This window comes from Sus scrofa, chromosome 1 (genome assembly GCF_000003025.6).
Source record: "Sus scrofa isolate TJ Tabasco breed Duroc chromosome 1, Sscrofa11.1, whole genome shotgun sequence".
Taxonomy (NCBI): Eukaryota; Metazoa; Chordata; class Mammalia; order Artiodactyla; family Suidae; genus Sus; species Sus scrofa.
Window position 1 is genome coordinate 272113337 of NC_010443.5, and position 14698 is coordinate 272128034.

Consider the following 14698-nt stretch of genomic DNA (forward strand, 5'->3'; position numbering starts at 1 on the left):
AACCACAGGTATTCCCCGCAGGAGCGGGATAACCAGCAACATGTTTGAACACAAGAGGATACGGTGTAAAGGCAGGTAGAAGTCAGATGCAAAAAGACCACTTTGCCAACACCTCAACAGCCCCTCTCCACCTAAGACTTACTCCTTATCGCACTAGGCAGAGCTGTACGGCCGACGGCTCACTGACCTCATCGACAATGACACAACTGAAGGGGACACCCCCCTGCCCGCGAAAAGCGGACTCCAGCAGCAAACCACCGCTCGTGCTCAGCGTGCAGCAGATGATGTGCGACTCTAGGATGATGGTATTCTGGGTTTTCTGTGGGCGTCCTTGAACCTAGGAGAATAAAAGTCCATCAGTACTCAGCTGCACCTAAGTTCCTGACGGCGACAGGCCTATTCTGACTTTAACACGCCCACCGTTTATCATGCGGCAGAATAACGTTTAGGAAATGTTGGGGGGGCCGCAAATATAAAAAACAGCAGAAACATTCAAGATAATCAGAAGCCACCAGGAAGAACACTGTGTTTTGCAGTGGAGTCTAATCTTAGAACATGACTTAAGCACATTAAACACAATTTACTCAGGGTTTAATTTGGCCAAAGTAGATTACAATTCTTATAGCCTGATGGATGTGGGAAGGTATCAGAATAAGCAGAGACTGAATAACGCTACTGAGTTGTGAGCAACTCTCTGAGGGAAACCAGGACCAGAACTAAGCTGGAACATACTTTTCCTGTTAATTCTAAGTATGCAACACTGCTCTTTCTTTTACAAGGCTAGCTAGCACCAACAAAAACACCTCAGGGACCGATCAGCATCCTACTTCCACCTCGGAGCAACCCTGGTCCACACCTACGGGGAATCAACACACCGTAAAGGAGGCGGACAGGATGACTGAGGTCGGCCTCACAACGTCCACTGCGTACTTTCAAATTCACAAACCAGCCCTCTCCTTGGAGACGTGGCCAGCCTACTTCGGATCCTGAAAAGCAGCAGGCAACCATCCCTGAGCACGTGACCTGTTCCAGCGTGGACTCCAAGGCAAGTAGGGGAGCTTTGGGAAATGGGTAGCCACTGCGGCCTTCCCACGCTCACATGTCAAAGTACTGCCACACGCCTCTGCGCTCACCCACCGAATGAGTACAACTGCCACATGTGGTTCATTTAACAGCCCACAGAACGATGTGAACAGTGGCAAAACCCACAATACCCGTAAATATGGACTTTATCCTTAAATTTGGGAAGATTGATTTTGGGCTCAATTGAAAATTTTAATAACAAAAGCTTGCTTTCTTTTTTTTTCTTTTTCTTTTTTTTTTGTCTTTTGTCTTTTTAGGGCTACACCCGAGGCATATGGAGGTTCCCAGGCTGGGGGTTAAAGCGGAGCTGTAGCTGCCGGCCTACGCCAGAGCCACAGCAACACAGGATCCGAGCCACATCTGCAACCTACATCACAGCTCACGGCAACGCCATATCCTTACTCCACTGAGCGCGGCCAGATTTGTTTTCCGCTGAGCCACAACGGGAACTCCTCCACTCAATTTTTAATTTACATAAACTTCTAATGGAAATATGCATTAAATTCAACTGTATTTATTTAGCCACATAGAGAAGGTCAATAAAACATTTAAAAAAAAAATCTCAGCTCAAAAATACAAATACCATTAGCAGCTGATATCACCCTCTCTCCCTGACTTTATTAGGGCTGCATTCTGGTGATGAGGATATGAACCTGGCTCGCCCCAGCTTTGACCAATCTAGATCTTAGTTGATATTTTTATATCCAAAGAATACTGGAGGAAAAGTTATACATTTATAGAAAAATTCTTGTGATCAAAAACAAGTAAGAAAAGTTTATGCTTTCAGCCAAAAACTGATAAAGATCCCTGCATTTTCTTGCGCCACACCCAGCCACTGGCACTGCACCTGAAACCAGACATGTGACTTTCTTTTCTTCTTTATTTGTAATACAGAAAAGCCCCAGGAACCAAGTCTTATCATTCATCTGCTAATTACCGTAACCGATTTTGCAGTGGGGGTGGCTGGAGAAGTAGAACACTTAACTAGTGAGCGCCTTAAAATATTTACCCAGACCTAGACAAGGAAAACAGTATTTTATAATCACCTCTGAGAAACCTCAGGTGGTAGTAAGCATTCATGGCTAGGCTCAAGAAAAACCACAGGGAGGGAGTGGGATGATGGGGAGTTTGGGGTTGGCAGATACAAACTACGACCCTGAGAGCGGAGAAGCAATGAGGTCCTGCGGAACAGCACAGGGAACTCTCTCCAATCTCTTGGGATAGAACATGTTGGAAAAGAGCATGAGAAAAATAAAGAGTGTGTAGATATGCATAACTAGGGCACTGTGCTGTACAGCAGAAATTGGCACAGAATTGTAAATCAACTCTACACTTACCTCTTTAATTTTAGAAGCAAGTTCTTGCCTTTCTTTTGAAACTTCGGCGATTTTTCCATCTAATTCTCGCCTCTGGAAAAGATTAGAATACCATCATTAAAATTACACTAAGCATTTTAAAATGCTTTCCAATGGACTGCCTCAGATTTCCAAAGGGTGAGCCTATAATTTACCAATGAAAAACTGCCTCATCCAGTGTTTTCTCTCTACCAGCCTTTCTGTGTTGCTGTGTATCAGAGTTTGGCTCAGGCCCTCCACGGCCCTGCTGCCTGGCACCCATTTAATTTGGCCGAGCAGCCTGCAGAGACCTGACACTGACACTAGCCCCGTCACACACGCGCAGGCCCTAGAGAGCAGCCTGCGAGTCACAAGCCAACGTCCACCCTGGTGGTCAACGCTCTCCTGCCATCCACGCCTTCCCCTCACACGTCCCTTAGATAGAGACCCTCCAAGCTGCTCCCCAAACCCTGCTCGCTCCTTTGGTTCAAACTGACCAACACAGCCTTAGGCCAAGAACCCCAAAGCACTCCACCCGTGACCCTGATAAAGGCGTGTGCCCCGGAGCCTGCCTCTGTGTCCCCACTCTGCCTCCACCTCCCTGCCACGCCCCTCCAGCCACGCCTTAGCCTTCCTTCAAGACCTGTGAAGAGTAACTTCTCTATTGATTTCTTGTGGTCTGTTTTTAAACCTCAGTTCTTCAGCAACCCAACAACCAGCACCCCATGCTAGGCTTAGCAGGTGTTAATTTGATAAATTCTTAATATTGTGTCAGACTCAATTCTATCCAGTGTATTGCAGGTATGCTCTTTCTGCCTGCTTAGGCATACCAACCCGTGGGATATCATTTATGTGTTAGCAATTGCTGCTTTCATGCTATACAGCAGAGCTGAGTGGTTGAAACAGACACCGCATGGCCTGCAAAGTCTAAAGTATTGATTACCTTGTGTCTTTTAAAAAAAAGTTTACCCCTGATGTAAGGCATACCATTTTCATACACACTTTTCCACACAAATTCTGCTATTCCACGATGAAAGAATGACATCAAATCCTCATCACTAGCTTATCCATGAGTTGTTAACAAACACTGATCGAGAAATGTTTAGATACCTGCATTTCCCTTCCCCCTCGGCATAAAGCACGCTGGCGGGAAAGTTCATCTAGCTGATGATCTAGAAATTCCTTTCTTCTATGCATCTCTTGAACATAGGAAGGTAAGTCTTTTTCTTAAAAAAAAAAAAAAAAAAAAAGATAAAGAATGATATGCTAATTCTAACAAATACACATATATGCATACACAATGGGAAGAAAAACTAGTTTTCAAAACTAGACTCTTTTGGAGTTCCCTGGTAGCTTCTTGGGTTAGAAATCCAGTGGTGTCACTGCTGTGGCTCAGGTTCAACCCCCTGACACAGGAACTTCCGCATGCTGTGGGTGTGGCCACAACAAACAAACGAACAAACAAAAACTAGACTATTTCTAGGCTCTCCAAACTGCCTTTAACACCCAAGCCATTTTCTACCCTACAAAAGCAGCAGAAGGAAGTGAGCATTTACCTTGATTCAGTACTTACTCATTCTGTGGTTAACTTGGCTGTCCAAACTGAATCTTAGGACCTCGTTATTAATAGACTTTTCTGGACCTAGACGTACTAAATTTATATCTCCACAGTTTCCTGTTGATAAAAGTCACACTTAGAAATTAATAAGGACATTACCCGTCTCTGTACATAAGAACTGTTTCTAAGCAAACACGTCAACGACAGAGAAGAGAGCTAACATGACTATTAACCAACCAGATACCTGAAACTACACTAGGGGCTTCAGTCACATTATTAGAGATATTCTTCGTAACAACCCTGTAAGGCAAGGACTTGTTTCCACCTGATAAAAGCTAGTGAGGCTGCAGAGACAGCACTTTGCGGAGCTGAGCTTCTGCTACACTCATGTTTCTCAACCAGGTTCTATACAACACTTCACTGTTAAATACACTTGGCAAATGGTGAGTAAAAAGAAAACATTTCTTAAACACAGGATACTTCAAAGATGAAGACTTTCTTTTTTTCTCAGCTTTTTAGGGCCACACCCACAGCACACAGAGGTTCCCAGGCTAGGGGTCTAATCAGAGCTACAACTGCCAGCCTACACACCACAGCTCACAGCAACGCCAGATCTTTAACCCACTGAGCTAGGCCAGGGATCAAACTCGCAGCCTCGTGGTTCCTAGTCGGATTCGTTTCTGCTGCACCACAACGGGAACTCCTCAGAGATTAAGACTTTTATCTAGTAACACATGTTTGAATTCCCAAAATAGGACACCGACCATCAAATCTTTTTCTAAAGTATCCTCTGAACCACGTTTTTGAAACTCTGCTACACATCACAACACCACTCCAGGGATACAAGGGACACAAGATGCTGGAAATTCCAGAATATGGCTCATTTCAAAAACTGTCAACATTGTTTAACTGGTTTATTAACCACGTTTTAAAATTAGTTTAGCACATTTCAGATAATATTTAATCTAAAGGAGTTCCCGTCATAGCGCAGTGGTTAACGAATCCGACTAGGAACCATGAGGTTGTGGGTTCAATCCCCAGCCTTTCTCAGTGGGTTAAGGATCCGGCGTTGCTGTGAGCTGTGGTGTAGGTCGCAGACACGGCTCGGATCCCTCGCTGCTGTGGCTCTGGCGTAGGCGGGTGGCTATAGCTCTGATTAGACACCTAGTCTGGGAACCTCCATATGCCACAGGAGTGGCCCTAGAAAAGGCAAAAAGACAAAAAAAAATCTAAAAATCTCCCACTGCATCCCTGTACTAAACGATAGCAATCCTGCAGTTTATCAGCACTTATCCCAATCTGACACCCCCCACACCTGTCCACTGTCTTTCACTGAATCCAAGTCCCACAAGAACAGGGTTTGCTTTGGTTTTGGACACTGTCTAGAAGAGCAGCTGACATATAATAAGGATAATAAATATATATTTAATGAATAAATGAAAAACTTCTGATACAGGTGTCTGGACATATTTTTGTTCCTAGTTCAGCTCACTCTTCTAAATCTGAAGCCATCTTCCCTGGTCAATGTTCACTTGAAGATTTTGAAATTGCTATCTTGTGTTTATACCAGGAGGGCGGATGAGATTTACAACCACTATCAACACCTAAAAATGCTCCAGAAATTAAAACAGACATCCTTTAAATTTCAGGGTGAGGAGTTCCTGCTGTGGTGCAGCAGAAATGAACCCAACTAGTATCCATGAGGTTGCGGGTTCGATCCCTGGCCTTGCTCAGTGGGTTAAGGTTCTGGCATTACTGTGAGCTATGGTGTAGGTCGAAGACACGGCTCAGATTCCGGGTTGCTGTGGCTGTGGTGTAGGCTGGCAGCTGCAGCTCTGATTCGACCCCTAACCTGAGAAATTCCACATGCCACAGACAAGGCCCTAAGCAGCAAAAAATGTGCAGGGTGAGCTCATAAAAATGTAAGAGAAATTCCTAGGGGCCAAAACCAAGGAGAAAGCAGAAAACCAGCGCTGAAAGCCTGAACTGCGGAGGCCTCCTTTGAGGGAAGAGGCTAAGAGCTGGTCTGGTCTAGGTGCTTAGGTGTTGTTTCTAATTCATGTCTAAGAAAATGCAGAGATCTAAAATCCTTAGTGCTGGAGAGTTTGACAAATGCACACATTGGCAAAACTACCATTCCAATCAAGACAGAGAAATTTTATAATGAGGGGCTTGGATTTTAAAGCCCATTAGAAAAGCAAGAGGGCCTGGAAGAGGTACAGGGATGGAAGAAAAAAAAAAACACCCTTGAATCTGTCTTGGCGTGGGTGGGTTTAGCCGGGAAAAAAATAAGTTTTCTGGACTTCCCCACAGGTCCGTGCCACGCGTCGATTCATTAGCGACTCCAGAGAGCGACCAGGGTGATCCCACCAGCAGAGAGCGGAGACGGCGAGAGCAAGAACACAACGAACAACCTTTGCCAATGTATTTGGAAACCGAAGATGAAGTGGGCACTTTCCTTGAAAAGTACCAATTAGCAAAACTCATGCAACTCTACAAAACTTCAAGAGGCCAACAATAATTAAAAGACATTTAGCAGACAGAAATTTACCCATCTGTCAAAAAGCAGACCGAAGAAAACCCCTAGAAAAAAATCCCAACAAAACAGCACTAAAAACAATGTCACCTTCACAGAACAGACAATCTCTGTCTTATACAAAAATTCCAAATTGTCTGTATAACTTCATTTTCGAAGCCTGATTTAACCAAACAGATATGACAAAGAAAAATTACAAGCTGGTCTCATTTACCAATTCTTAAAATCCTAAATAAAACATGAACAATCCAGCAATGTGTTAAAAAATAACACACAACCAAGCTGACCTTATTCTAGGAATCAAAGATATTTTACCATTAGAAAAGCATTGTAATTTACCACATTAACAGATTAAAGAAGAAAAATTTCACTACCATCTCAATGGATGAAAAAAATACACATGCAGTCCAATTCAATACCCATACATAAAAAAAATTCTAATGAGAGTGGGACTTCTTGAACCCAATAAAGGGTATATATATCCCAAACCCCAGAAACAAACATCCTATTTAACGGTGAGACGGCCGAGGCATTTATTAAAGGACACCCAGGCCCACTGGAACTAGTGGGAAGGAAAGGAAATGCGAGTACTGAAGAAGAAGACAGAGGCTCTACTGACTGCGATCATTTTCTAACAAAAAGACGAGACCCGACCTAGACACCTCAGCTGCCCCCTCCGTGCCCCGGGCTCGGGCTTGCGTGCTGTTGACACACACCTGACAAGGGGCTCACCCCCGCCTCAGGGAAAGGGAAGCTGCACCGCTGCCCGCCGCGCCACCACCCGCTGCCCGGCAAGGGCCCCCCGACAGGACCACCTCGAGAAGACGGAGCGCTCCTCTGCAAGCTGGAGATACTTAAACGCCTCCACCCGACAGTCTCACTTCCAGGTACACACACGCGAGACCGGCCTTCATAAGCTCTCTGGACTCTGGTCTACTGGACGAAGTACACGTCACCCTGAAACTCAGCACTCGCTCGTACCTCACCGGTAAAGCAGGTTTCGCACAACAGTACCTCCCCACCACCCCGACTCCGAGCTCTTCTCTCCTCTCCGGGTCTCTTTCATCTCAAGAACGCTGGTTCTGGCCTCCCTGAGCTGACGTCACAATCCCCTCACTGGTCACAAGCCACAGTGGGAAAAGCACTGCCCTAGGAGGCTGCCTGAGTGCCCAGGAGACACAGAACTTCGGTGCGTCCCTCTGGCTGCTGTGCAACACAACACAACCCCGTTCTTCCCTGTAGTAGGGGTTTTCACACCTGCGCTGGAGAAATATGCACAAGTACAGGAAAGTCCACTGCAAAAATTAGAAGTAACAACAACAACAACAAAAAAATAAACGAAAATTTCCATCAATGGAAAATGAATAAACTGTGTCCTCCTACGGTGAAATACCCCGCAGCAGTTAATAAAGACGACACTTCCCAGCTTCTCCTGCAGCTGGGTGGGGCCGTGGGCCTAAGCAAAGGGGTTACTGGCAGTGTCCAGGAACTTTCCTTAAAGCATGGCGTGTGCCCCCTGTGCCCCTTCTTCTCTTCCTTACACATGCTGGATGTCACTGCTGGACCACAGTGGAGCGACAGAAACCCCTGGGTCTCGGAAGACGCTCAGCAGCAGAGTCATACACAAGACTGCCCAGCTCTGAGCCACTGTATGTGGAACCACTGTGAGCCCAGTCGAACCCTAACTCGTTCAAGTCACTGTCAGGCAACCTCAAGGAAACGAAACCTTGGCTCAGGAGGCAAGGCGGACGTGCTTGGAGAGCAGCCTCCCTCAGAGCCACGCCCACGCCGCTCGGCCTGGGTGGCCTGAGAGGGGCTAAAGGGTAAGTACACGGGCATCCCGAATCCTCGGTGGCGGCGCTTTCCGCCCATCTGTCAAGGGTACTCCAGAAGTTACCCTACAGCGTATCTCGCCTCAATTCTTCGGTTTCTCTGCCGATAAAATGTAGACGGTAAGGTTATTTGCAACGTGGCTCACAGGGTCACTCTGAGGTTACTGACACAGGGTAAGCACTTCCTAACTATAGACGGCGACTGCTCTCACTTCTCTGTCTCTAAATACCTACTAGACCCCAGGTGAATGCCAGGCACTGTTCAAGGTGCTGGAACAGATGTTTTGAAGAACCCCACTTCCGTGGAGCTCGTGACAGTCTCCTCATGTGGCCTGATCTGAGCTTCTCTCGCTGCGGGTCCTTTTTACTTGCAGCAACTTCTGCGAGTGTCTCCTCCCCTCCTTCACTTCCCATGGCTGACTCTTCACTGCTCCTCCAGTCTCACCCAGACACCACTTCCTCTGAAAGCCTCCCCACCCCACAGGACGGGATCGAGGGCTGGGCCAGGGAGCTCCAGAGCACCCACGTTTCACTCCCACGACGGAACGCACACCTGGAGAGGGTAACTGCCCACTGATTCATCCACTCTCTCTCCGAAGGCTTCACTGCTGAAACCTCAGAACTTAGCGCAGTGCCCAGCACAGAGTAAGTGCTCAGTGATGTTCCATAATGAACCAACGACGCCACCTGGGCCACAGCCTCAAGGAGAATTTATCACCAGAACGGGCGTGCTCTTTGTCACTCCAAGCTGCCCATGCTAAACACTGAGAACCAAAACCCAAACCCATCGGAAGCCCACGTAAGTATCTTACCCAAAGGATTCCTCTTGTCTTTACATTTTTCTTTGAATTCGAGGATAATTTTTTTCATAAGTTCATCAACAGCGGCATTGGAAGGCGCACACACAAGGACACGGTTTTGTTTGATTTTGGCATTGGAGTTCTCATCTGAGTGCCCCCTCCTCTGGTTCTGCAGTGCCACCAAACACACACACACACACACACACACTGGTGAGCTCGTTCGATAAGACAGTGGTACAGTTCTTCTCTCCTCATGTTCCCAAGTCCCCCTAGACTTAAAAATAAACAAAAGCACCGACACCTTCCATTGCTATCAAAAAATTACTCTGGCATAAAATATTTTCATACTTCTCTGGGCTTTACCCTCCTACCCACTCGTTTCAACACTCCGCCCAACCCAAATGCAGCTCAGGGAAGTAGTCGAGGTGGTTTCCTGGGATCAGACGTGGCCTGTGACAAGGCCAGAGGACCACGGCTTCTGGCCTTTGGGGTGAGTTTCACACAGGGTGCCATTTCCTGCTCTTTTTATTTCTGATAAACTTTCTTCACCTCTGCTACCCTTTTACCTGCCACAGCTCCACACAGACTCACAAAGGGGGAGAGGTGCTCTCATACTGATCTACGTTTGGCTAATTGCAGCAAGGCCCGACCGTGTTCAGTGAAGAGCCCTTGTGCACACGCTACCTCTGTCAGCAGGCGGTACAGGAGGCCAACGATGGTTTTGGATTTTCCGGTTCCAGGTGGTCCATGAATCAGACAGATCTTGGCAACGGAAGGGGAGTGTTTCACCATGGCATACGCAGTTTCTATGGCCTTCTTTTGGTCTTCATTGAAATCTCTTAAGTAGGCAATCTACACAAAACACATTGGTGAGAGTGAGCTGTTCTTCCTGGAGTGGCACAGGAGAGGAAGACACTGGAAAACATCTGTCTGAACTGCTCCTCATTTACCAGACAGAAGCTCCGGTTATGTTCAAGTGAGATCCCAAATGACCTTTAACCTAAGAACCCCTTCACTACGGGAATGGCACCAGTCCAAGGCCACAGGCCTCAGCCCAGCTACACATGTAACTGGATTATTTCTGATTCTTACAAGATGATCACAACAGAGTGTTCGGCACCTCCCTCCTCCTTATGCTTCGACTCTTCCCATTTCAGCCAGTTCTCTGGAAAACAGTCCCAGACGGTCTTTCCTACCACAGCTGACCTCGCGGGAGGAGCATGGATGGGGGGTCGGAGCTGCGCCCACACCAGCTGGGTCTCTCAACTCCTCACCTCCATGGGCTTCAGCCTGTGTCACCCAACCAAGTCCGAGAGTCCTTAAACGGTGAGAACTGACCGAGGCAATGCACATGAAAGCCCCAACACGGGTTCAAATACCATTACTTCCCCTTTGCCTGCCTGTGTTAATTTCAGTGTTCCTGTGTTAATCACACACCTCTTAGGAGAAATGTGTTCACACAGAATGACAACTTCACCTTCACACCTGCAACACCACCAGTCATTCTCCACTGATGATTCACATGCCAAATCAATTCCATTAAACCTCCTCGCACTCCCGAATTCTCATCACCTAACCGTCACGGAGGATGTTTGTCTACCCTCGGAATGCTGCCCTTCAAGCGCACCTTCATCCCTTAGCCTACGCGCCTCTGTCCTGACGTAAGCTGACTAACGAAAGCACAAAGGCAGACTTCGCGACACTGAAGAAGAGCAAGCACTACACAACGGCACTGGGCACGGGGCAAGACGAAAGGGAACACGACAGATAAAACAACATCCCGACGTGAAATGTCCCGCCTTTCCCTGTGATCATATGATCGGCACTCACAATTCTCTCAGATGTTGTCGTCAGTAAATCTTTTGTACAGAAGTCCATGGGGTTTGGATTCAGAATGGCTCTGGCCAGTTGGTTCCGACCGCTCAGCAAAGACATGGCTTTCAACTTCCTTTGCGTGGTTACCAGAGAGCTGATGACAACACATTTCACGAATTCATTTAAATTGACTGGTAACTTATCTTGAGTCTGGATGGACAGGGAGCACTCAGATTTCCCACTGCGCACTGCCATCGAGAAGGAAAAAGAGGGAGTTGAGTCACCAGTGAATAACAGTGTCCAGTTAAAAAGCTAATTCAGAATTAGGTATTCTGTAGCATGCTTCCGATATAGCATTTAAGTAATTTACTCAGTAAGCATCTACTGAATGCCCCCTAAGACCCAGGCAATGTTCCTCTCCTCGGGAGGCTTATTTTTAGGAGGCAGCAGCAGATAAGCAAAGACACACGTCAGGTGATGAAAGTGCTCTGAGGAAAGCAGACAGGGGGACGGGGCAGTGAGGAGGGAGGAGAGGAGTTACTGCGGCAGCACAGGAGTCAGGGGAGGTCTTCCCGGTCAGATGGCACTTCAGCAGATCTACCTAAGTGAGGAAGCCACGCCTTTACCTGGGGAACGTGTGATAACGAGGCAGAGAGGTGACTGGACTATCTTAGGAGTAGGGGGAAGGCTAGAATGGCTGGAAGGAAAAGAAGAGACAAGCGAGCTAGAAGACAGAGCGTTAACCCGGCCACACTTCCCAGGGCTCTGCGGACATCACCCTGACTCAGGGTGAAAGCCACCGGACTGCTCCACACAGGGAAGTGACAGGCTCTAACTTACACACAGAGTTACCTGCTGTAGAAGGAAGATAAACTGCAATAGGAAAAGCACCAAAAGCCCATTCAGGAGGCTACTGAGCTCATCTAGGGAAAAGCAAACGGTCACGTGGGCCAGGAGGTAGTAGCAGAGTGCGCCGCGACGCTGGAGTGCTGCAAAGGAAGAGCCGACAGGACCTCCTGATGAATTAGGTGCTGAGTGAGAGAGAGCCACAAGGATGACTCCGGGGTTTCTGGCTGAGCAACTGGAAAAATGGAGGTCCTGCTTTCTGAGATAAGAAAAACGGAAGCCAGAGCAGACGTGAGGCAGAAACTCTAGTTTCTTTTTGCTGTAGGTCTGAAATGTCTAGTGACCTCCCAATGGAGATGTCGGATAGTGGGATGCATGAGGCGCTCAGAGAAGGAGACTACCTTAGCAACAGGAAACTGGCAAATATAACCAACTCCTCAGAGTCAAACTCACAGATGAAACTACATATTCCTGTTGCCACTCTGCTAAATGCACCCTACACAAAGAATGGGGCTCTGATCACAACAGTAAACGCGGTACACCTGTTTCGATGCAGCAGCACAATGCCGAACTCTAAGGAGCTTTTTAATGTTTTGGGGGCCACACCCACAGCATACATAAATTCCCAGACCAGGGACTGAATCTGAGATGCAGTTGCAACCTACACCACAGTGGTGGCAATGCTAGATCCTTAATCTGCTGCACCACAGTGGGAACTCCTTCTGAGGAGCTTTGATGCTATTTTTAAGATATGATGCAAAAAAGGTAAAGGAGTAATGAAATTACATCCTCTCCATATAACAGACTAAGAAGGACCAATGTCAAAAAGGCAGCTTGGAGTTCCCACTGTGGCTCAGTGGTTAACGAATCTAACTAGCATCCATGAGGACTCAGGTTCGATCTCTGGCCTTGCTCAGTGGGTTAAGGATCCGGCATTGCCATGAGCTGTGGTGTAGGTCGCAGACACAGCTCGGATCCTGCGCTGCTGTGGCTGTGGCATAGGCCGGCCTCTAGAGCTCTGATTTGACACCTAGCCTGGGAACTTCCATATGCCGCAGGTGCGGCCCTAAAAAGAAAAAAAAAAAAAAAAAAAAAAGGCAGCTTGGTGGCTAGTGGTTGAGGATCCAGCGTTGTTACTGTGTCCTGGGTTTGATCCCTCGCCAGGAAATTTCTGCGTGCTGTGGGCATAGCCAAAAAAAAAAAAAAAAAAAAAAGGCAGCAGCTTGCCATATAATAAAGAGTACAGACTTGGCAGTCAAAACAAAATCAAGTTTCAACTCTGGGCCCAGCACTGAATGCTAAGGATGACCTTGGGTAAGTCACTGAACGTCCCCGAGCTCTGCCTTCCCAACGGGCAGGGAACAAACAATTCTCACTGCTCTGTTGGGCTTGGGGAAAAGATGCTAAGTGCGCACAGGAGGGACAGGGCACCCTGTCTGGAACACCGTGGGTAACCCTTAAATTCAAGCCAACATTATTTCTCTTATGCTGCCTTCAGAGGAGACGTCCCTACAACACAATGGACAGGAGTGATGGAAACAGTACCTCCTCAAGCTGCCTTACAATGACTTACATGACTGGTCTTCTCATTAACAATCAGTCGCAAAACCAAGGTTGGAAGATGATTTGACAAACAGACGGTGTGCAGATTGTCTGTTTTATAACGAATACACTGACAGATGAAGGAATTTACTAGGAGAAGACATTACAAAAGAAAGCTTTTAAATCCTAAGTCTAAAGCAATTAATACTGGGCCTTTTCCAGCTGAGTCTAGAAAAACTAAAAAAGGACGCCGACGAGCAAATCATCAACCAAGCAAACGCATGTCTGGTAAATGTACAGCACATACCGTCGAATAACACAGAGCAAACACACATCTAGCAACTGTACAGCAAACACATGGCTGGCCGATGTACAGCAAACAGAGGCTAGCAGAGCCTGACTTAGAGGGAAATCAGAAGCAGCGGACAGACTTCAACGTCCCACGATGTACTTACTGACTGAAGTGCGGCGGAACTTATGAACATAACCGCAGTGATATTCACGGGGGCTGTGCGCACGGTTTCTCTCTACGTCCTTCTCTCCATTCAGTCTTTCAGGAACCAAAAACACCAGATCATTTTCCTTTGGGTGAAGCTGTTTAGCAAGTTCACATTCCTCAAGGTAAACTATAAAACAGTAAGGCATATTCATTCTAACAGAATTATTTTACATAAGATTAATTTAAAGGATATTAAACCCTTGTACTAAGTTCAAACAAGTATACAACACTAGTGGGCTTTTAAATACTTCAAAATCGTGGTCTAAGCCAGTCAACATTTTCAAATAGTTTAAACTGTATTAAGAAACATCTTTTAAAAACTGCTACACAAAGCCAGAATAAATGAAATCATAATATTCCAAAGTAGCTAATAAATATCCTTTCCTTGAAGTTTATCTTAGTTTTTAACCAAGAAATTTTGACTTCTGTTCCCTATTTTCAAAACCCCAAGAGAAAAATCCAGAAACAGATCAAGTTTCTGGGACTCTGGGCTCTGTTTGAGTCGGGGAGTTCCCATCATGGCTCAGTGGGTTAAGAACCTGACTAGTATCCATGAGGACGAGGGTTTGATCCCTGGCCTTGCCCTGTGGGTTAAGGATCTGGCATTGCCACAAGCTGTGGCATCGGTCACACATATGGCTCAGATTCAGTGTGGGCACGGCTGTGGCACAGGTCCCAGCTGAAGCTTCAACTTGACCCCCTAGACTGGACTGAAGCACAGAATGGAGTATTGGGATTAAGTAGGCTGAACCACTAAATCAAAAAAACAATTTTTAAAATGCATCATGAAAGAAATATCTATTTCTAGACATCAGAGAACAGATACAACAATGAAGATTTACTGGAGTTCCCG

The 14698-nt window shown here is 46.7% G+C and overlaps 1 protein-coding gene across 13 annotated transcripts in view; it reads right to left on the reverse strand.

Annotated features, from left to right (window-relative positions):
• The window catches only part of SETX (senataxin), a 77409-nt gene that overhangs the window by 19888 nt on the left and 42823 nt on the right, over nucleotides 1-14698 (reverse strand). For 9 of the 13 annotated variants that reach the window (XM_021070661.1, XM_013987048.2, XM_021070654.1 and 6 more), the window contains 8 exons: nucleotides 13802-13972; nucleotides 10974-11206; nucleotides 9828-9995; nucleotides 9156-9312; nucleotides 3991-4092; nucleotides 3528-3643; nucleotides 2421-2492; nucleotides 188-337 (listed from right to left, as the gene is read on the reverse strand). In XM_021070661.1, the coding sequence (XP_020926320.1) occupies nucleotides 188-337; nucleotides 2421-2492; nucleotides 3528-3643; nucleotides 3991-4092; nucleotides 9156-9312; nucleotides 9828-9995; nucleotides 10974-11206; nucleotides 13802-13972 (1169 nt within the window). Of the gene's footprint in view, nucleotides 1-142; nucleotides 338-2420; nucleotides 2493-3527; nucleotides 4093-9155; nucleotides 9313-9827; nucleotides 9996-10973; nucleotides 11207-13801; nucleotides 13973-14698 lie in introns of all 13 variants that reach the window. The other 4 variants (XM_021070714.1, XM_021070705.1, XM_021070690.1 and 1 more) reach the window with 2 other exon arrangements.